The 23,562-nt window shown below is 36.3% G+C and overlaps 1 protein-coding gene across 5 annotated transcripts in view; it reads left to right on the top strand.

Annotated features, from left to right (window-relative positions):
* MICU1 (mitochondrial calcium uptake 1) overlaps nucleotides 1-23,562 on the top strand; it is a 187,018-nt gene that overhangs the window by 27,767 nt on the left and 135,689 nt on the right. For all 5 annotated transcript variants that reach the window (XM_033131106.1, XM_033131108.1, XM_033131107.1 and 2 more), the window contains exon 2: nucleotides 5,375-5,536. In XM_033131106.1, the coding sequence (XP_032986997.1) occupies nucleotides 5,376-5,536 (161 nt within the window). In that variant the 5' untranslated portion in view covers nucleotide 5,375. The remainder of the gene's footprint in view (nucleotides 1-5,374; nucleotides 5,537-23,562) is intronic.

Raw genomic sequence — 23,562 nt, 5'->3', positions numbered from 1 at the left:
TTCTGTGTATCTGAGTCTGTTTGTTTTGTTTGTTCATGTATTTTGTTCTTTAGATTCCACATGTAAGTGAGATCATACAGTATTTGTCTTTCTCAGTCTGACATTTCACTTAGTGTAATACCCTCTGATTCCATCTATGTTGTCACAAATGGTAACATTTCAATACCTTGCTATTTTTAGATAACAGTATTTGTTGAAACTCTTGAAATTTATACATAGTTTTTTCACTCCTGTTTTATTGCTACATGCTATTGCCTTACATATACAGAAGGTGCTAAAAAATGTATACACATTTTAAGAAAGGAAAACTGTATTAAAATTATAATAATATATACCGATAACAAAAGATGAGTACAAGTCACGTTTGACTTCTGCAATTACAAGAGGTGCTCAAAGTGGTTACCATCAGCATCCAGACACTTCTGATTATGGCGAACTACTGCTTGAGCAACGTTGACTAAAGCGTCCACTTGTGTACATTTTTTTGGCACACCCGGTATTTATCACAGTTTCACCAGTCCTCTCTTGGTGAACATTAAGGTGGTGGGGTGGGTTTTAGTTTTTTGCTGTTACAAACTATGGTGCAATGAATAACTGTGTGTGTATAATTTAACAGGTGTACAAAATATCGGTAGGGTATTTTGTCGGAAGTGGAATTGCTGGGTCAATATATGCACTTTATATGGGTCATTTGGGTGGATGTTGGCCCACCTTGCCCTCCATAGGTTGTACCAATCTATACTTTCCTCAGCAGTGCTATTTCTACAGCATTGCCAACAAGTACATTTTCAAACTTTGGGATTTTTGCCAATTTGATAGTGAAAAGCAGTATCTCAGCATAGTTTTAATTTGTATTCTCATTATGAGTGAGAATAAGTATCTTTTCAAAGCCATTCTTACTTCTTTTTACACCTTTCTTTTTATATCTTTAACCCGACTTTCTGTTGGTTTGTGAAATAATTAGGTTGTTGCAAAAGTAATTGCGGTTTAAAAGATTAAAAATAATTGCAAAAGCCGCAATTACTTTTGCACCAACCTAATAATATTTTATGATTATCATTTTTAATATTTATATTACGTTGTATTATGTTATCATATCATTGTTTATCTTTCTATAGTTGGGCATTGGATGTCCTTTTGGCACATGTCTATTATATTTATTTTTCTGAGAACGGTTATACAAAGTTTTTTTCCCCTTTAGGTTATTTATTTGGGAATCAAGAATTCTAGGACATATTGTAGGTTTTTGTACTAATTAGCTATGAGTAAACCACATAACTTATCTGGATCTCAGTTCCTTCATCTGTAAAATAAGGATATTGAATTAAATGATTTCCTAGTTCTGTGACTCTTTGAAATTTATCAAAAGCAATACATTGTTTAATAGTCCTAAAATAATAGATACAGAAGCACAGCAATGATATACTGTTACAGGTTTTTTAAAACAAACAAAAAAACCTATTCTGTTTCTTTTTTTGGATAGATAATGCTTTTCTTCGGTAACAAAATTATCTTTCACTAGCCTCCCTTGACATTTCTTGGTTAGAAATACCTCTTCATCTTGTTTCAATTCACATTAAAGCTATTTTTTAGAGGCATGCCTTTGTATATGTGTGGTTGGAGGCTGTTAGGGAAGAAAAATGCTCTGCTTTTGATTTAATTTAACCCAAGTCATAAATGTGCATGTTAATCTTCATGACTGCATAACTCCTGCCAGTTTACCCAATTTTCTAGATTCAGTTGGAAAGCCGATCTTAAATCTGTTTAAATTATCTCTCTTCAAAAATTAACACACTCAGCTAGTTACACTATTTCTTCACTGCAGAGCTAGGGATTAAATTATAATAGAACCTGTTCTCAGTCCGGTTGTTTTTCTCTGTTTACTTGGCATCTGTAAAAATGGCTCTAGAAAAGATGAACAGAGATATCTTTTGATATGTACTATTAGAAATGAAATTAGAATCAGTGGTGAAATGAGATGTAGACAGTAACAATTAAATTACAATATCGAAATGTAGGTGGAATGTTAGTAAAACTGTGACCTTCCAAAGTTTAAAGTCCTCTAGAGCCATAGCACACAGACATAGATTCTCAAAACTAATAAATCTTGAATATTTATGTTCTTAGTCCCAACCCCCAAGCAAACTAGATTAAAATTTTCCATGCGGTTTTCACCAGAGATATGAGAGCACTAAAGAAATAAAAGAAACCCTAGAACACATCTGGGCGATTCTCTCCTTTTATCAATAGTAAAGTCTTCCCTAAGGAGGAGAGATGAGCTTCCTTTGTGCACAGCTGTTAAGTAGTGGAGTTGAGACTAGATGTTGGGTTACTGGATTCCTAGTCCGTTTCACTTTCTACCATAGTATTTAATGTTAATGTTTTAATCTCTTTCTTCTGTTTATCTTCCACATCCCACATCTCCTATGCAATTAGTGATATGTTGAACATCGATATCTGTAGTGTTGTTTCTCTTTGGAAATTTTTTTATTTTATTTTTGGTTTCTATACTTATCATCCTAATCTAGGCAATCAGCACCCAATGCTTAGTTACCTTCTGGCTGTACTCACTACTGCCCTGTTAGCTCTTTCTGCCTTTGGTTCTTTTAAGTTTATTCCATTCACTGCTGGTAGATAGATTGATATTCTTTTAAAAATGTTTTCATAATGTTCTTTTTCTACTTAAGGACTTTGGTGGCTTCCTGTTGTATATGTGATCAAAATTCTCAGCCCAGCATTCAAAGGAGCTTCTCAAGGATCATGGCTTACCTGTTTGATCACATGTCTGTTTATTCTCCATATCTGATCTTCCATCCTTACATACCCCTTGCCTGTTCCAGCACGTGAATTGCTTATTTGTCTTTCACATAGAGAATTTTCAAGTGCTGTTTTCTTTCTGTTGTCAGTAATGAATAATGTTTTCTCCAGATTTGTATGTTTTAGTTGTACTCATTTTTGTTATAGACAAAAGCATGCTATGTATGTTTGGAAAATGTTAATTTAAAAATGAATTAGAAACTGACAGGAAGAAAATAGCCTTTTTGGTCCTGGATTTTACTAGAGTATATGCAGTAAAATAAGATGATTTCTGGGATTGGGGAGGGATGTAAGAATTGTTTTTCTGAAGCTTAGGTGATAGGAAATAGGAGAAAACAATAATTCTTTTCCACTTTGTCTACAAGGGCAGGATTTAGCTTCAACTTTGAAATTGGACGTGGGTTGAATGAAGGAGATTAAGAGAAAGGTTTACTTAAGAGATTATAGGTATAGATCCCAGAGAAGAGTCAGTAACTGGCTCAGTGATGTTAGGGGACCACTAAGTAGTCTAACTTGACTTGAACCCAAACAATAAAAGACAGTTTCCTTAATACACTGGAGCTGGGAAGTATATTTAATGTTAGGAGCCAGTACCTGTATAATTTGTACTTTGATGTTTTTCATTTATAAGGAAAGTAGTTAAATATGTTAAGCATCTCTAAGGTAGCAGGCCCTGTACTAGACTATGTGTTTACAAAGAGGGGAAAAAAATAATTTGGGCCTTAAAGGAAACTCAGAGCCAAGTGGGGAGGCAAACTTATATATGAACAAATATGTTAATTGCTGTAGGAATATCTGTACAAAGTGGAAGATCATTTAAATTAGGCAGCGGTGAACTATGCTTTGAGAAAATCAAAGGGAAGGAACATGGATATTTTGATTTGAAAGCCATGTAACCAGGAAGAAATGCCCCTTTCTCCTTCATTCAGTTTGCCTGGTGGAATGGACCTGAGGGACCATACTCTGGCCTGAAGATCATTGTCTAGAAGGAAAGTGTCATCTTCTTTTGATTCTCTGGACAGAGATGATCCCAAATCTTTTGGGGTGCCTCTGACATTTCTCTCTCTTAATCAAAATTCTGCACCATTCCAAGGCACAAGACTAAACAAAAGCCTTAGCTGACTAACCCAGTCTTGCCGTGGTCTTTCTTGTATTTTTAATTCTCTAGCATCCATACTCTAATATGTTTATATTTATTCAGGATGGAAATGTATCACTTCAAAAACGTTTCATATGTATTTTGCCCAATTAGAATGTAAAACTAAGTCTTGGCCTTTTAGGTCTCACATAGGGCTGAGTAGGTGATCTTAATTAATTTTTGTTGAATGAGAGCTCCCCAGTAATTCTCTTAGATGTTGAATTAGCTTTTGCTACGCCTACAAACAACCCCCACACTTCAGGGGCTTACAATAACAAACATCTATTCCTCACTGGCATTCGGTAGGTGGTTGGTTGTGCTCTGCTGGCTCAGCTGGTCATAAGTACGAAACAAAAGAATCTGGTGGGGAGGAGGGCTTTTGCGGTCTAGGAGTGAAAGGGATTTAATTAAAACCTAAATTACTTTAACAAAAGCAGTATCAGCATTACAGGGTAGGGGGTAGCCAAGTGTCCTAGTTAAAAACGTGGACTCTGGAGTCAGTCCACTCTTGGTTCATATTCTGGACCCAACACTTCCTAGCTGCACAGCCTTGAGCAGGTATCTGTATTTCCGTGTCCACAGTTGTACAATGGATGTGCCACTGTTGCCTTTCGGCTCTAAATCCATCTTTATCAAACTGTCGCTTTTCAGCTCTAAATCCATCTTTCTTTGTCCTTTTTGGGATACTGGAAATGTCTCTCCTGCCAGCTGTTGTTAAGCTTTTTCAGTAGAGGGACTGGCGAGGGAAGGGGTTTTCTTCCTGATTCTGTGTGCTCTTTGCTGCTGCTGTTGTAGCAGGCAGTGGCCAGCGGTATGTGGGACTCAGGGCCTCTCAGCTCCTGGGGAGTTTTAGTGGCAACACTCCACATGCACTTCCCCAATGAGCTCCATACTGGGCATCCTCCCATGGGCCCCTTCCCGAGTTCTGCTGAAATGAATTCTAGTAAATGGCTTTACTGTGAATTCTGTTGGTGTGGCACTTTAGTAAATTCCTCAGATAACCATGGCTGTGGCCTCACCACAAAGCCTGGATCTCCGCTTTGCTCGAGGGGCCGCTTAGCAGATTTGCTTTCTCGTTGCTCTGCGTCAGCCCTCAAAGTAGTGGCTGCTCCCTATATCTGCTGTCTCTTTACCCCTTAGCACTCAGACCCCTGTTGTAATTAATTATACTATAGATTAAATTTTCCTTGTTCAAATGTGGTTTCTGGTCTTCCAACTGTACCTTGACTGACATACCAGGTATATGAGTAGTGCTCTTCTCACGCGAGTGTTCTGAGGAGTAAATGGAATAATACATGGTATTGCAAAGTGTTTAGCACAGTGTCTGCCACTTATATTTGTTGGTGAAGATGATACCATCATCATCATCACTGTCGCTACCATTAGTTAGGAGTAACATTTCTGCTTTTTTCCCCGCAGGATGTTTCGTCTTAACTCATTTTCTGCATTGGCAAAACTGGCTCTGGGCTCTCGATGGAACCATGGAGGGTCACAGCCCACCCAGCTCAGGCGACGACTAATGATGGCGGCTTTCCTGGGAGCGTCTGCAGTAACCGCAAGTACCGGTCTTTTATGGAAGAGGTGAGTGTTAGCTGAGCATCCTGCTCCTGCATATACTTTTATTCTTCCAGTTGTTTCTGTTATCGAAAAGGAATTGACTTCTCACTTAATGCTTTTTTTATTTTTTTATTTTTATTTTGTAGAGTAGCCCCCCTTTATTTGTGGGGGATACGTTCCAAGAACCCCAGTGGATGCCTGATACTGCAGATAGTACTGAACCGTAATACATTGTTTTTTCCTATACATACACACTTATGAAAAAGTTTATATATCAGGCACAGTAAGAGATTGACAACAATAACTAGTAATAAAATAGAACAATTATAACAATAAAATAAGTGTTACTTGAACACGAGCACTGTGAGATCCCAACAATCAATCTGATGTGGCTACTAAGTGACTAACAGGTGAGGCGCGTATACAGGAGCATATACTGGACAAAGGGATGATTCACATCCTGGGCGGGACAGAGCAGGACAGTGTGAGACTTCATCGTGTTACTCAGAGCCACACGAAATTTCAAATTTACGAATTATTTATTTCTGGAATTTTCCATTTACTATTTTAGACCATGGTTGACTGTGGGTAACAGAAACTGCATAAAGCAAAACTGTAGATAAGGGGAGACTACTGTATGTATATGTATGGTTTCTTTTTCTCTTGAAAATTGCCTCATATCCAAAAAAATATAAATAACTCTTACAAATTACTCGGGGAAAAGCCCAAATATCTAAAAGAAAAAAGGAGAACTGTGTGAATAGGCACTTCATAAAAGAGGATTTCCAAATAGTAAACACATGAAAAGCTGCTCTACATCTTTAGTCAGAAGAGAAATGCAAATTGAAGTCATAATGCAGTACAAATATAGACTCACTGGAATTTCTGAAATAGACAAATAGTGTTGAGTGTTAACGAACCTGAGAACAACTGTCATTCTGCCACACTGGAGCATGGGAATGTAATTTGTACAACCAGTATGGAAAACTGTGGCAGCATACCCATACCTTATGACTAAACAGTTTCTTTTCTAGAATATACCCCACAGAAGAGCATGTGTATCAGGATACATATTTACAACTGTTCATAGCAGTTTATGTGTAAATAGCCAAAAATTAGTAACTATTCAAATATCCATCAGCGATAGAATGGTTGAATTGTTTTGTCTGACTTAACTTTTGTATCAAAATTTCTTGCCAAATTCCTTTGGCATTGATAATATTTGTCTATGAAATAAGATATTTCAAAGAATTCAGCTATCATGTCAAAGCAACAAATAGGAGGTATTCTGCTTCAGGGTCTGCCTTTTTCCTTTGCTGAACATTTTAACCAATGTAAGAATTTTAATAAATTTATAATAAATAATATAATATAATAAATAAGTTTAATAATTTAAATTTTAGCAAGTAAAATTCAGTGGTTTTAAGTATATTCCCAAAGTTGTGCAATTATTACCACTCTCTAATTCCTGAAAATTTTCATCACTTCGTAAGAAACTCCATGCCATGTAGCAGTCACCTCCCACTTTCTCCATAACACCCAGCCCGAGGCAACCACTAATCTTTCTGTCCGTAGATTTGCCTATTCTGAACACTTCATATAAATGGAATCTTATAATATGTGGTCTTTTGTGTCTGGCTTTATTCACTTAGCTTAATGTTTTCATGATTATTCTATGTTGTATCATGAATCACTACTTCATTTTTTTTTATGGCCAGATTATATTCTGTTGTGTGGAGTGTATACCACATTTTATTTATTGATATATCTGGTGATGGCTATTTAGGTTACCTCTAATTTTTGGCTGTTATGAGTAATGTTGCTGTGAATATTTGTGTACAAGTTTTTGGGTGGAGTGTGTTTTCATTTCTGAGGGATATATATCTAGGCATGAAATTTCTGGATCATATGGTAACTGTTTAACTACTTGAGGAACTGCTGACCTGTTCTCTACTCCCACCAGTAGTATGTGAGTGTGTGTGCTTGTGAGTGTGTGCGTGTGTGCACACGTGCTTAGGTTACCTCATCTGTAAAATGGGGACAATGATAGCACCTAATAAGGTTCTTATGAAGATTAAATGAATTCTTATTTGTTAAGTGCTTAGAACAGTACCTGGCACATAACTTTGTAAAATGAATGTTTTTTGTAGAAAGTACTTGGCACATAGTAAGCTATCAATAAATGTTACCTATTATTATTGGGTATAATATGAGAGTGAGCAATGGTGAAGAAAGCAGGAGAAAGAATATTAGTAGAAAAGACTGACTTTCCAAAAAAAGTTGAGGTCATGATATAAAAGATCTTACATATTGTGCTAAGGAGTTGAAGTTTTAATGGTGATCTTAAGAAGTTTTGAAGCAAGAGATTGATAATAGACACGTTTTATAACAATGGGATAAACTGGAGTGGGGAGAAGCTACTGACAAGACACTAATACTGGTTTGAGATGATAATGAGGGTATATAGGAACCTTAGAAAGGAGTGACTGGTCTTGGAAAAATTTCCAGGGAAAATGAACAGGAAGAGAGACAGAAACAGAAATATAAAGAGCTCTAGACTGAGGGACAACGAGGAGGAAGAGAGGGAAGTAAGAAAGAGGGAAAGGAAGAGTAGGCAATGCATTTTTTGTCCTTTAATGTAATAGTAAATGCTTAGCAGTTTCTTCAGGAATTCTTTCCTACAGTGGAATTGCAGGGCCCCAGGCAGGTGCATTTCAAATTGCCTTTTGGCCTGGTCTCACATCAAAGAAGATAACAGACTGTACTTGAAGAAATGAGAAGTTGTTTCATGGTTTGAATGTTTAAGAAGTTATTATTCTTCATTTGACAAAATCCAGCAACCATTTATGATTTAAAAAAAAAACAAAAACCTCAGCAAAGTGGGAATAAAGGCCATATATGACAAACTGACAATTAGTATCATACTCAGTGGTGAAAAGCTAAGTGTTTCCCTTAAGCTCAGGAAAAAGACACATATACCACCCTTATCACTTTTATTCAACATAGTATTGGAAGTCCTAGCTACAGCAATCAGACAAGAAAAAGAAACAAAATGCATCCAAATTGGAAAAGAAGAAGTAAAATTGTCTTTATTTGCAGATGACATGATGCTATACGAGGTTGGACAATTAAGTTTCTAAACTTGTTGCAACAATGTAGCTAATTTTTTTTGATATCAGAGGGATTATTCATTACGAATTTGTACCAATTGGACAAGCAGTTAACCAAGTTTACTATTTGGAAGTGCTGAAAAGCTGCATGAAAAAGTTAGATGACCTGAACTTTTCACCAACAATTCATGGCCCTTGCATCATGACAATGCAGACAGCTGTGAGGGAGTTTTTAGATGTGAAAAGATGTTCAACATCACTAATCGTGAGATAAATGAAAATTAATACCACAGTAAGATATCACCTCATACCTGTCAGAATGGCTATCATCAATAAATCAACAAATAAGTGTTGGTAAGGACATGGAGAAAAGGGAACCCTCATGTACTATTGGTGGAATTGCAAATTGGTGCAGCCACTATGGAAAACAGTATAGAGGGTCCTCAAAAAATTAAAAATAGAACTACCATATCACCCAGCAACCCTACTTCTGGATATTTATCCGAAGAAATATAAAACATAAATTGGAAAAGTACACCCCTATGTTCACTGCAGCATTATTACCAATAGCCAAGACATAGAAGCAACCTAAGTGCCCATGGATAGACAAATGGATAAAGATGTGGTACATATATACAATAGACTGTTACTCGACCTTAAAGAAAGAATGAAATCTTACCATTTGCTACAACAATGGATGAACCTAGAGGGTATTATGCTAAGTGAAATAAGTCAGACAGAAGTGCAAATATCAAATGATTTTGCTTACATGGGGAATCTAAAACACAAAATAAATGAACGAACAAAATAGAAAAAAACTCATAGGTACAGAGAACAAACTGATGGTTGCCAGATGGGAATGGGATTAGGGAAATGAGTTAAAAATGTAAAAGGGATTAAGAAGTACAAATTGCCAGTTATAAAAATAATCATGGGGATGTAAAGTATGGTATAGGGAATATAGTCAATAATATTGTAATAATTATGTATAGTGTCAGATGAATATTAGACTTATTGGGGTGATCACTTCATGAAGTACATAAATAAGTACTATGTTATACACCTGAAATTAATATAATATTGTATGTCAACTGTAATTGAAAAAAATAAAAATACCTACAAGATACCAAGACCTACTATAATGGCTAAAATCAGAAAGACTGACCATACCAAGTGTTTGCAAGAATGTAGAGGAAATGTTTATACACTGATAGTGGGAATGTGAAAAAGTTTAAGTCCTTTGGAAAACCGTTTGACAGTTAAATGTACATTTCATAACAACAGATGTGTAGGTAAACTGTGATATACCCATACAGTGGAATACTACTGATCAATAAAAGAAATGAACTATTCATATGTGCTACAACATAGATGAATCTCAAAGTAATTATGCTGAGTAAAATAATCCATTAAAAAAGAGTACATACTGTGTGATTCCATTTCTGTCAAATTCTAGAAAATGCAAACTAATGTACAGTGACTGAAAGCAGATCAATGGCTGCCTGGGGATGAGAAAGGCCATATGGATATGTTCATTTTCTTGATTTTGGTGACAATTTCACATATTTCAAACTTATCAAACTGATGGTTTCCAGATGGGAGAGGGGTTGGGTGAAAAAGTTGAAGGAATTAAGAAGTACAAATTGGTAGTTACAAAATAGTCATGGGGATGTACAGTACAGGGAGTATAGTCAATGATATTATAATAACTGTACAGTGCCAGGTAGCTACTAGATTTATTGGGGGAGTCACGTTGTAAATTATATAAATGTCTATATGTTATAAATGTCACTATGCTGTACACCTGAAACTAATATAATAATATTGAATGTAAACTGTAATTGAAAATGAATGAATGAATGATTTAATTTTTTAAAAAAGAAATTATTTCCTTTCTTCCCCAGTCAGTTTGCTTCTACTATTTTTGTTAAATGCTGATGAACAAGTTAGATTATTCTTTTTTAATTTGTGTTTTACTACTTTTTGTAATATTACTCCCAGAAAAAGAAAAAGACGATTGTTTGAAGTGTTATATAAAAGAAACATTCACATTTTTGTTGGTACAGCATTTGTAAATTTTTAGCCCCAAAACATCCAAAACAGATAATTCACATATTGACACCATGTCCCTTATATTAGGATTTTTCTAATGCGTATGCTTTTGTCACAGATTCTAACTTCATGACTGTTTCAAAGTTGTAAATAGAGTAAGCACCAGGGTTTTGGTGCTCTAAGACTGTTCGTCTTATGCCTTTGCTGTGTCATATAAGAAGTTATAATGGATGAACTATAATTATTCTCAAGTTTTGAAACAAAAAATAAAACTTGGTGAAATTTTCATGTTTATGCTGAGATCAAGATTAATAGCAAAGGTGCTCTAAAGTAATTAAAAGTTATCTTGTCAGTGGATATAGGCATAGGGTTTGCCATTTAATTTTGAAATCTTTTTTCCATCCTCATTTTTTTAATTGCTAAATGAGCAGAAACAAATTTTTTCCTAAGAAGTGGGACTTAATGTTCTTTTAAAAAGAGGGCACTGTACACTTTTTAATTTTTTTAATTTAAAACTTTAAATTCATAAATTTAAATTATAAAAAAGCAATATGTGATCCAAAAGAAGTTTAATACAGAAATAAAGAAATAAAATCCCTTTTCCATCCCAATCCCTTTTCCTTAACAAAAAATAAATGCTGTATATTTAATGTGTGTTGTTACAGATAGTTTTGAGATATGTAGGTGAACAAGAAAGTATACCATTTGTAATGTTTGCTGGCAAACAAAAATGAATACGTTTTGGGTTATACTGTATATATGTAAAGACCAGGTATATACTACTTAAATTCACTAACATAAATTGACTTAAATATGATCCTCAGAAACTATATTAGAGTACTGGTAGGGAAGGAATATTGTCACATTTTTACTATCTCAATCTCAAAAAGATACTGAGATACACTTGTAAGGATTCAGGGTTTGGAATTTGAAATCCTGGGTTCAAACTGGCTGTATCATCTGTCTAATATCATTCTTCTTTACTAGGAGTGCACGGCTACTAGGAATGGATCCTGTCTGAAAATATTTTTATTTTGCCTTCACTTTTGAAGGATATTTTCACTGGATATAGAATTCTAGATAGACTATTTTCTTTCTTGCACTTTAAGGATGTCATTCAATTGTCTTTAGCTTTGTTTGGGTTTTACTTTTTTCAACTTAGTATCCTCATTATATCCAAATGTCCTTTTTTATTTTGGTAACATATACATAGCATAAAATTTACCATTTTAACTATTTTTAAGTTCAGTGACATTAAGAACATTTACATTATTGTGCCACCATTACCACCATCCATCTCCAGAACTTTTTTCATCATTCCAAACTGAAACTCAGTTCCCATTAAACAATAATTTTCCAATCCCCTCTCCTCATATCCCCTGGCATTCTACTCCCCCCATTCCTTGGGATTCTAGTCTATGAATTTGACTATTCTAGTACCTGTATAAGTAGAATAATGCAATATTTGTCCTTTTGTTTCTGTTTCATTTCACTTAGCATAATTTCAAGGTTCATCTATGTTGTAGCATGTGTCGTAATTTCCTTCCTTTTAAAAGCTGAATAGCTTTCTATTGTGTATATACCATTTTGTTTATGCATTCATCTGCCAGTGAATACTTGGGTTGTTTCCACCTTTTGGCTTTTGTGAATAATGCTTCTATGAACATTTATGCACAAATATCTCTTTGAGTCTATGCTTTCATTTCTTGTGGGTATATAACCAGAAGTGGAATTGCTGGATCATGTCTTCAGCTTTTTTATAAAAAGTCAATGATAATTCTTATCTTTGTTTTTATGTGTGAACTATGTCTTTTTCTTTGGCTTACTTTTATGATTTTTCTTTATCACTTATTTTTAACAATTTGATTATGATGTGTTTTGGTGCTGTTTACTTTGTATTTATTCTATTTAGGGTTTATTGATTTTCTTGGACCTTGAATTTATAGTTTTCATGAAATTTGAACAACTTTTGCCTAAATGTTTTCATTAAATTTTTCTGTTTCCACCATTCCCCACCCACTCCACCCCCACACACACTTTCTGAGACTTCATTAACACATGTGCAAAGACTATCTCATATTGTCCCACATCACCAAGGTATGTTTATATTTTATACAACCTTTTTTCCTCTATGTTTAAGTTTTAGAAGTTTTTATTGTTGTCTCTTCAAGGTCATTGTTTTATTTTTCTGTAGTATCTTATCTGCTAAGTCTACCTAGTGATTTTTTAAAATTTTACACACTGTATTTTTAATCTCTGAAGTACTGTTTTAAAAATATCATTTTTTTCTCTTCTTTATGTTCACGTTTTCCTTTAAATGCTTTAACATATATTTAACATATAATCATACTTTTCAAGTCCTTTTCTGTTTAGTCTGTCATCTCCATCATTTCTAAGTCTGTTTATGATTCAGGGTCTGATTTGCCTATTTGTTTGTTGTTGTTGTTTTGTGTGTGTGTGTGTGTGTGTTTGGGTGTGTGTGTTTTGTCCAATAATTTCTTAAGAGGCTGCTGCTTTTTTATTGTGGTAAAATATATGTAACATGAAATTTTCCATTTTTTTAGATTTTTAAAATATAGCTAATATACAATATTATCTTAGTTTCAGTTGTACACCATAGTTAGTCAATATTTATATACTAAAGAAGTGTTCACCATGATAAGTCCAGGAACCATCTGATACCATACTATGCTATCACAATGTTATTGACTATATTCCCTATGTTGTGCATTACATCCCATGACTTCTTTGTTTTATACCTGGACATTTGAACCTCTTATTCCCTTCACCTTCCCCCGCCCTGTTTTAATTTTCCAATTACATTGGACATTCAGTTTTTTATATATGAATTTCAGGTGTAGAGCATAGTGGTAAGAGATTTATATAATTTAAGAAGTGATCCTCTGACTAGGACTCACCTGGCACTAGACATTGTTATTATCATATTATTGACTATATTCCCTATGCTTTACTTGCATCCCATGATTATTTTGTAGCTACCAATTTGTACTTCTTATTCTCTTTACCCTTTTCACCCAACCCTCCTTGTACCTAACAGCCCAATAAATCTAGTACCCATCTGACATCATGCATAGTTATTAAAATATTATTGACTATATTCCTTATGCTTTGCTTTACATCCCCATGACTACTTTGTAACAACCAATTTGTACTTCTTAATCCCTTCCCCTTTTTCATCTACCCCGTAACCACCCCCCAACTGGCAACCATCAAAATGTTATATGTATTTATGAGTTTATATCTGTTTTGTTTGTTTGCTTTGTTCTTTAGATTCCACGTATAAGTGAAATTACACTGCATCTGTCTTTCACTGTTTGACATACTCTACTTATCATAATACCATACCACCACAGATGGCAAGAACCCATTCCCTTACATGACTGAGCAATATTCCATTGTATATATGTTCCACCTCCTCTTTATCATTGATCCATCAACAGCACCCAGGTTGCTTCCACATTGTGGCCATTGTAAACAATGCTGCAGTAAACATATGAATGCACATGTCCCCTCAAAGTATTAGGTTGGTACAAAAGTAATTGCAGTTTTTGCAATTGTTTTTAACCCTTTAAACCATAACTGCTTTTGTACCAACCTAATAGTATTTTGAGTTTCTTCGGATAAATACCTAGAAATGGGATTATTGGGTCTTTCTTTGGTCTCTTGTTATAGCCTTTCTTTTAAAGTCTATTTTGTCTGGTATAAGTATTGCTAATACAGCTTTGTTTTTCCTTTTCATTTTCATGAAATATCTTTTTTCCATAACCTTTAATCCCAGCCTCTGTGTCTTTTCATCTGGTGTCAGTCTCTTGTAGACAGCATATGTAAGGGGCTTCTTTTCCTACCCATTTAGTCACCCTGTGTTTTGATTCGAGCATTTATGCCATTTACATTTAAAGTAATTGTTGATAGATATATAATATAGTTATTGCCATTTTATTATTCATATTTTTTATCTTTTTTTTTTTTTTGGTCTTCTAGAAGTCTCTTTAATGTTTCTTGTAATACTGGTTTTGTGATGATGAACTCCTTTAGCTTTTTCTTGTCTGGGAAGCTCTTTATCTGTCCTTTAATTCTAAATGATAGCTTTGCTGGGTAGAGTAATCTTGATTGTAGGTCCTTGCTTTTCATCACTTTGAATATTTCTTGCCAATCCCTTCTGGCCTGCAAAGTTTCTGTTGAGAAATCAGCTGGCAATCTTATGGGAGCTCCCTTGTAGGTAACTAACTGCTTTTCTCTTGATGCTTTTAAGATTCTTTCTTTGTCTTTAACCTTCGGCATTTTAATTATGTGTTGGTATAGGTCTGTTTGGGTTCATCTTTTTTGGGGCTCTCTGCACCTCCTTGCCTTGTATGTCTATTTTCTTCACCAGGTTAGGAAAGTTTTCCATCATTATTCCTTCAAATAGGTTTTCAATTCCTTGTTCTCTCTCTTCTCCTTGTGATACTTCTATTGATGCAAATGTTGTTATGCTTGATGTTGTCCCAGAGGCCACTTAAACTCTCCTCATTTTTTTGGATTTTTTTTCTTTTGCATTGGGTATTTTCTGCTATCTTATACAGTAGTACCTCGTTTTTTGAATGTCTCTGTTGACGAACATTTTGATTTACAAACACTGTAAATTTTATGGCTCTATGGTATCATTAGATAGTAAAATTCATGCTAAATTGCTGTTTTAGGGGTTGATTTTAAAGGTCTGGAATGGATTAATCCATTTTGCATTACTGTCTGTGGGGAATCCGTGCCTCGGTTTTCGAATGTTTCAGAACTCGAGCGGTCTTCCAGAATAGATTACGTTAGAAAACCAAGGTACCACTGTATTTCAAATCACTGATACAGTCCTCTGCTTTATCTTATCTGCTGTTGATTCCATCTAGTGTATTCTTCATTTCAGTTATTCTATTTTACATTTCTGACTGGTTATTTTTTATGTTTCTTATCTTCATTTTTATGTTTCTATCTCTTTGTTACAGTTCTCCCTGAGATCATTGAGCGTCCTATAATCAGTGTTTTGAACATCAGTGGAAGGGATTGACCCTTGAGCTGATTGGTTGTGAGGACTGTCTGTGACTACAGTGGAGGAGCTGTTGTGCAGGATTTACTTTAGCAGGGCTCTGGTACCTATCCAGTCTGCCCTTTGGGTGTATCATTCTTGGAGGTGGCTGGGTAGTACTCTAACTCAATCCAAAGGTGGCCACCAGGCATGCCAGCAAGAGGCCCTGCCACAGGCCAAGTTCAGCTGTAGCCAATGTCCTGCCTGTGGCCACCTGGCATAAGCCACAAAACAATCCTCAGGTGGCCACCACCCACTGCTGGGCTTGGAGGTGCCTTGAGGCCAAGCTGCGAACCGAGGCCTGCTGCCATTAGTGCAGTGCTTGGAGCTCCTCAACAAGAGCTATGGGACACACCAAAGCCAGATACTGCTTGTTTGGATTTTGTGAACCTTTGAGATTTTATGAAAGTCTGCAGCATGAGCCAGGACAGACCGTTTGTATGGAAAAGCCACTGGAAGTGGTTTGGGTGTGCCTGAAAGTTGGGTGGGGCAAACAGTGTTAGCTAGGTTGATGGAGACTCAGATATGGCAGCCACCTGTTTCTACACGGTGAGAGGGGGAAGAGCTCAACAAAAAAACAGTGGATTCTGCCAGTACTTCTGTCTGGGAGAAAGCTGACCCTCCAGCCCTTGCCCTGACTCCAGAAAACTCATTTCCTCCCCATGTGTCCCTGGCGCCTTTTAAGCTGCTGCTCCAGTGCTGGAGCTCAGAGCTAGTGAGTGTGTTGGCGAGTAAGTCCATGTGTGGGCCCTTTAGGAAGAACCCCTGGGACTCTAGCTGCCCTCCGTCTCATTCAGCCATAATCTCTGCTGGTTTTCACAGACAGAAGTTGTGGGGTCTTCTCTCCCTGGCACTGAAACCCTGGGATGGGGAACCTGGTGTGGGGCTGGGACCCCTTGCTCCTTCTGGGGGACCTCTGCAGCAGAGATATCCCTCCCGATTTTTAATGGTCACACGCGGGTGCGGGAGCAGCCCAATCTGTGTCTGTGCCCCTCCCAGGAGTCTCAATGTGGCTTCTTCTCTGTGTCCTTAGTTGTAGGACTTCAGTTCAGCTAGACTTTAGGCGACGCTCAGTGATGGTTGTTCTGTGGTTTCGTTGTAATTTTGATGTGGTCATGATAGAAAGCAAGCACAGCATTTACCTACTCTGCCATCTGTACCAAAAATCAATATTTACCATTTTAAGTATATATACTTCAGTGATTTTACGTACATTCACATTGTACAACCATTACCACTCTCTATCTCCAGAACTTTTCATCTTTCCAAATTTAAACTCTGTACCCATTAAGCAGTAACTCTCCATTCCTCCCTCCCCCTGGCCCCTGGTAACCACCATTCTATTGTGTTTCTCTATGAATTTGACTACTCTGTGCACCTCATATAAGTGGAATCATACATTTGACTTTTTATGTTTTGCTTATTTCACTTAGGAAAATATATATCTTCAAGGTTCATCCTTATTGTAGCATATGGCAGAAATGGTTTTTATATTGTGTACCCAGTGACATTTTTGTAAAAGTCTGGGGTTTGTTTTTGTTTTTTTTTGTTGTTTTTTTTTAAGGAGGGCACAGTTTGCAGCGGCCCATGCAGGGATCAAACCGGCAACCTTGGTGTTACCACACCACACTCTAACCATCTGAGCTAACCGGTCACCCCTGTAATGTTCTTTTTATACTTGGTCTTTCAATGTGTGTTACAGAATTTAAAGTGATTTACACATCATCATTATAGTATAACAGTATTCTGTATTTGTCTGTGTATTTACCTTCACCTGTGAGCTTTATAAACCTTCATATGTTTTCATGTTGCAGTGTAGTTTTTTCTGTTTGTTTAGCATTTTTTCTAATGCAGGTTTAGTGGTGATGAACTCCCTTAGCTTTTGTTTATCTGGGAATGTCTTTATTTCTCCTTGATTTTTAAAGGATAGTTTTTACTGAGCACTTTCTATATATTTTCTTGTTCCTTTATGGCCTGCAAGATTTCTGCTGAGAAATCTCATAGTCTTATGGGGCTCACTTGTACATGATGAATTGCTTTTTTCCTCCTACTTTTAAAATTCTCCCTTTGTCTTTGACTTTTGACATTTGATTATAATGTGTCTCCATGGGGATTTCTTTGGGTTTCTCCTATTGGGAGTCTTTTGGGCTTCTTCAGTCTGGATGTCCATTAACTTCCCCAGATTCAGGAAATTTGGGGGTCGCAGTTTCTCTAAATAAATGTTCTACCCCTTTCACTCTCTCCTTTCCTTTTTTTCCTTTTTTTTGGTGTGGGGGGGGAATTTCCACAATGTTTGTATTGGTCTTCTTGATTTTGTTCCATAAATCCCTTTGGGCAAGATTTCTTCACTTTTTTTTGTATTTGTTCCTCTGACTGTATATCTATGAGATGTGACAATTAAGTTTGCAAACTTGTTGCAACGATGTTGCTAACCTTTTTTTAAAATCAGAGGGATTATTCATTATGAATTTATACCAACTGGACAAACAGTTAACCAAGTTTACTATTTATAAGTGCTGAAAAGGCTGCATGGAAAAGTTAGGTGAAAATGACCTGAACTGTTTGCCAACGATTCATGGTTCTTGCATTCCGACAATGCACCAGCTCACACGGCATTGTCTGTGAGGGAGTTTTTAGCCAGTAAACAAATAACTGTATTGGAGCACCCTCCCTACTCACCTGATCTGGCCCCCAATGAATTCTTTCTTTACCCCAAGATAAAGGAAATATTGAAGACATTTTGATGACATTCAGGACATCAAGGGTATTACAATGACAGCTCTGATGGCCATTCCAGAAAAAGAGTTCCAAAATTGCTTTGAAGAGTGGACTAGGCATTGGCGTTGGTGCATAGCTTCCCAAGGGGAGTACTTCAAAGGTGACCGTAGTGATATTCAGCAATTAGGTATGTAGCACTTTTTCTAGGATGAGTTTGCGAACTTAATTGTCTGACCTTGTATTTTTGAGTTCATCAGTTCTTTCTTCTACTTGATCAAGTGTGCTGTTGAACCCTCCCTAGTTAATTCTTCAGGTCAGTAATTGTATTCTTCAGCACTAGAATTTCCATATATTTCTTTTTTATATTTTTTCTACCTTAATACTCGTTTTTTTAATTATCATTTTCTTGAGCTTGTAGAGCTCCTTTAGTGATGGGTATTTTGATTTATTTTTCAGGTAATTAGTATTCTTGTTTCTTTAGGACCATTTCTGAAGATTTATTTTGTTCCTTTCGGCTACATTCTTTGTTTCTTCATGTGTTTTATAACTTTATGTTGAGATCCGTGTTTTCGAAGAATCAGCCACATTCCCCAGTATTTACAGACTGCCTTCATACAGGGGAACACCCTCAGCAACCAGCCAACTATAGATTCTGAGTGCCTCTGAAATTTTTGGGGGGAGGGTACAACTTCTCTGGGCCTGTGTAGGCCGTTTGTCAATTAGAAAGACTTGCCAGTTCCTTTTTCAGGAGTTTGTAATCTCTTGCTCTCCCTGGTGTTTATCTGAGGCACTACAAGTTCTCTGGTCTGATAACACCAAGAGTAGGGTGGCTTGTTGCTGTATGCCTACTTCCCATCAGCACCCAAAGTCAAGTGAGACAGACACCAATCCTTCAGGCAGCCCTCTGAAAAGCTAGAATGCTAGACACACATTCCACATTTTCCCCTCCCATCTGAAGGAGAAGGCTCAAGTTGTGTGCCTTTTCCCATTTACTCCAAGCTGTCAGCTGCAACAAGCCACCTCCTGTTCTACCGTGTTCTCAGTGCCCCCCAGGCATGCAAACTGTGCCATTTCTATCAGTGCTCCAAGCAAGTTAAACAGAAACCAGTCCTTCGGGCAGCCTCTGAATAGACAGAATGTTGGACATCCATTCCACTCTTCTCTTTTCCTCTCTTGGGAGAAGTTGCTAGCTGGGGCGTTCTCTCCCTGTGCTGAGCTGTACCTGCTGGTGGGATGGGCTGACATAAATCAAGTGAAATTGCTCCTCTTACTCATTTCAGTGTTTCTGTTCCTTTCATTGTGCTTGCCTGGTGTACTGCAACTTCTTAACTGGCTTTGGGAAATTATTCATAAAGCTATTTTGATCTGTACGTCTTTGTTAAATCAGTGTTTCTGTGGGGGCAAAGCCTGGGACTTCCTATTCCACCATATTACTAACATCTGTCTAATAATGATGTCATTGGATGTTTTACATTGTGACTGTTATATTATTGAATGTCTGGTTTTTGTTGTTTTTCTTTAAAAGTATTGATTTTTCTATTGTCAGGCACTAAATTTATTGAAGAACCTGCTTGATCTTCCAAAGGTTTGTTGGTTGGTTGGTTGGTAGGTTGGTTGGTTGGTTTTAAAGCATGGTTTAGAGTATCTGTTGTTCCAGGATTAATTTAGCCCTACTAAAACATGACCCTCGGACAGTATTTGACAATCTGTCAAAACTTGAATATTTTTGGCTCGTGAATTCTAGAAATTATTTGCCCTACAACTCCTTGGTAATTGTTCTTTGCCGTGTTTTGAATAGTTTAATCCTAAGAATGCACTACTTAATGTTAACTTATGAAGAGATCCCATGTAGATTCGAAGAATTTTTTCTTTTGTTAACTTCTTTCTCTCCGGTCCTCTTCCCCACCAATTCCAGTCACCTCAGTTTCTCCAAACTTTGATCTGTCTTCTCAGTTTAGCATAATTATTGTATTTTGCTTGGGATCCTCCTGCTCATGATTTGGAAAATGTCTCCAAACAGAACTTCATGTCAATTAGATGCCTCACTTTCCTCAGAGTTGCTATCTATTGTTCAGTATTTAAAGGCATTTGTTCCAAATGTTTTGTCCAATTTCCTGTATTTTTTCCCTCTGTGGAAAGACAAGTCTCGTGTAGTTATGCCATTGTGGTTGGAAACAGAAGTCCTTTTTCTATACATCATTGTATTTCATCAGTTCTGTAATGTTTAATCATTGTTGTATCATTATTGCAATGGCTTCAACTATCAGGAATGAAATAGGAAAAAACAAAGTGACTCTTGTAAGCATGCAAGCCCTAAGGTGGTAAAAGTTGCATGGATGTGATAGCCTAGAACCCATCCACTATGCATGAGCGTCATTCAGAGTATTATGGATATTAGCCGTAAGTTTTTCAGAAGTAATTATAATGCTCCTTAATTAATTGAACTGCTAATACAATGTGGTTAGGAGAGTTTCTGTTATACCAGATGACACTGAATGTCTATAGATTTTCTTTTTTACAACTTAGGTTTTTGAGAAGCCAGCTCATAAATTACCCTTTCCAGGAGGCTTTTCCTGACCCTTTCTCTGTCCCTACATGTTCCTTTAGCAGTTAGTTTGTCTTCCCTATTGACTTGTACTGCTTGAGGACAGAGGCAGTCTTATCCATCTTAGCAAATAGTATAGCCTTTGCGGGACTTGAATGATAAATGAGTGCTGTCTCTTCCTGCATATATAGCTTGGGTCTCCATTTTACCAGCCCACCATCGTTTAGCTACACAAGATTCTTGAAAGGGAAATAAAGCAGTAAAATGATCCAGTATATCACTTGGTCAGAGTTGAAAGGAAATTTGAGGTAAGGTCAAAAGATCGTTTTTGCACCAGGCTGGAGAAAAGTTAAGTATTTTTAGGTCTTTAAAGAAAATTTATTTTTGGCCTTTAAAAAATCAGTTATTCTTCTTACTTAAAAATTTAAATAATTCTTTGCTCTGTTAGTATTTAGAAAGTATTATTTGCAAGTAAATAAAATAAAAACTATTGATTTAAATCTCCTCTGAATGGTCACATGAAAGGAATACATTAAGAATTTTGTCATATTGCAATATCTTAATCCCAGTGTATTTTTTCCCAACCCCTTTTCTGGTTACCATAGATGAGGATTTCCATTTGTTTTCCTTAATCAGCAACAGACACATTGCATGCCTTCTCTGTGTACTGCACTGGGTTGGGAACTCTGGATACTTAAAAGAAAAGAATACAGTGTCCATTCTCTTCTTAATGACCTTATCTTTAGGTTGAACTTTATGACATTGCTGATATTTGACAACTGTGATTTGTTAAAACAGTGATGTCATTTGAGTCCTCCCAATAGTTAAAGAGCAAGATGGATTCTGGGAAAACATAACCATACAGAGCACTAAATTACATGTTATGATTCAGTCAATAAATGGTGTAGGAATGTGAAGAAAGAGAGTCATTATGTTGGATGAGGAAGTTGGGAAAAATCTTCATAGAATAGATTGTCAGTTTTGATCTCTAATCAGCCAGAGAGATTTCTACGGAACATTTCGTTTTTTATTGCTTTTGATAATTGAAAGAAACAGGAAAGCCCGTCTTATCAGTTGTGTTCATGTAGAATATTTTTTTCATGTACAGATTTTTATTTGTATACTTATTTTTCATTCTTTTGGTCCCACATTTCTTCTTTCAATGCATTTTTATTATGATAAAAATAATATGTATAAAATTTACCATCATAACCATTTTTAAGTGTACAATTCAGTAGTGTTTATAGCATATTCACATTGCAGTTGAACAAATCTTCAGAACTTTTTCATCTTGCAAAACAGAAGCTGTATACCCATTACACAACAATTCCTCCATTCCCTTCCCTTGCAGCCCCTGGCTACCACCCTTCTACTTTCTGTCTCTATGAAATAGACTATGTTAGATACCTTATATAAATGGAATCTTACAGTATTTGTCTTTTTGTGACTAGTTCATTTCACTTAGCATAATGTCCTCAAGGTTTAACCATGTTATAGCATGTGACAGGATTTCCTTTCCTTTTTTGTATTTTTTGGGTTTCCTTAAAAAAATGTTTTTGACATTAAAAAAAATTGTACATAATTAATGCATACAACTTGATGAGTTGGAGGTGAGTATATACCTGGAAACATCACCACAATCTATGCCATAAACCTCTCCCATCACTTCCAAAAGTTTCCTCCCACCGTCTTATTTATTATTATTACAGGTGTTTTTTTTCTGTGATGAAACATTTAACATAAGATCTACCCTCTTAGCAAATATTTAAGTATACAGTGCAGTATTGTTAACTATAGGCTGTATGCTGTACAGCAGGTCTCTAGGACTTACTTATTTTGTATAGCTGAAATTTTGTACTCTTTGACTAATACCTCCCCATTCCCCCTCTTCCACCCCTTGGACCACAACCACCATTCCACTCCCTACCTCTATGAGTGTGACTGTTTTATATTCATCATATGAGTGGTATAATGTAATATTTGTCCTTCTCTGTCTGGCTTATTTCACTTAGCATAATGTCCTCTAGGTTCATCTATGTTTTAGCACATGGCAGGATTTCCTTATGCTGAATAATACTCCATTGTATACACATACCACATTGCCACATTTTCTTTATCTATTTGCCAACTGATAGCCATGTCTTGGCTACTGTGAATAATGCTGCAGTGAACATGGGAATGTAGGTATCTCTTTGAGATCCTGATTTCAATTCCTTTGGGTATATACCCAGAAGAGAGATTGCCAAATCAGATGGCAGTTCCATTGTTAGTTTTCTGAGGATCCTCTATACTGTTTCCGTTTATTAATTTACATTCCCACCTACAGTGTACCAGGAAACCTTTTCTCCATGTTTTCATCTATACTTGCTATCTGTTTTTGTTGTCGTTGTTTTATGAAAGCTATCCTACCTGGTGTGAGGTAATACCTTGTTGCAGTTTTGATTTGTATTTCCTTAATGTTTACTGAGGTTGAGCACCTCTTTATACACACACACACACACACACACACACACACACACACGTATATATGCCATTTGTGTATCTTCTTTGG

The sequence above is a fragment of the Rhinolophus ferrumequinum genome, chromosome 16 (genome assembly GCF_004115265.2).
Source record: "Rhinolophus ferrumequinum isolate MPI-CBG mRhiFer1 chromosome 16, mRhiFer1_v1.p, whole genome shotgun sequence".
NCBI classification, from domain to species: domain Eukaryota; kingdom Metazoa; phylum Chordata; class Mammalia; order Chiroptera; family Rhinolophidae; genus Rhinolophus; species Rhinolophus ferrumequinum.
This window is presented reverse-complemented; position numbering and strand designations above follow the sequence as displayed.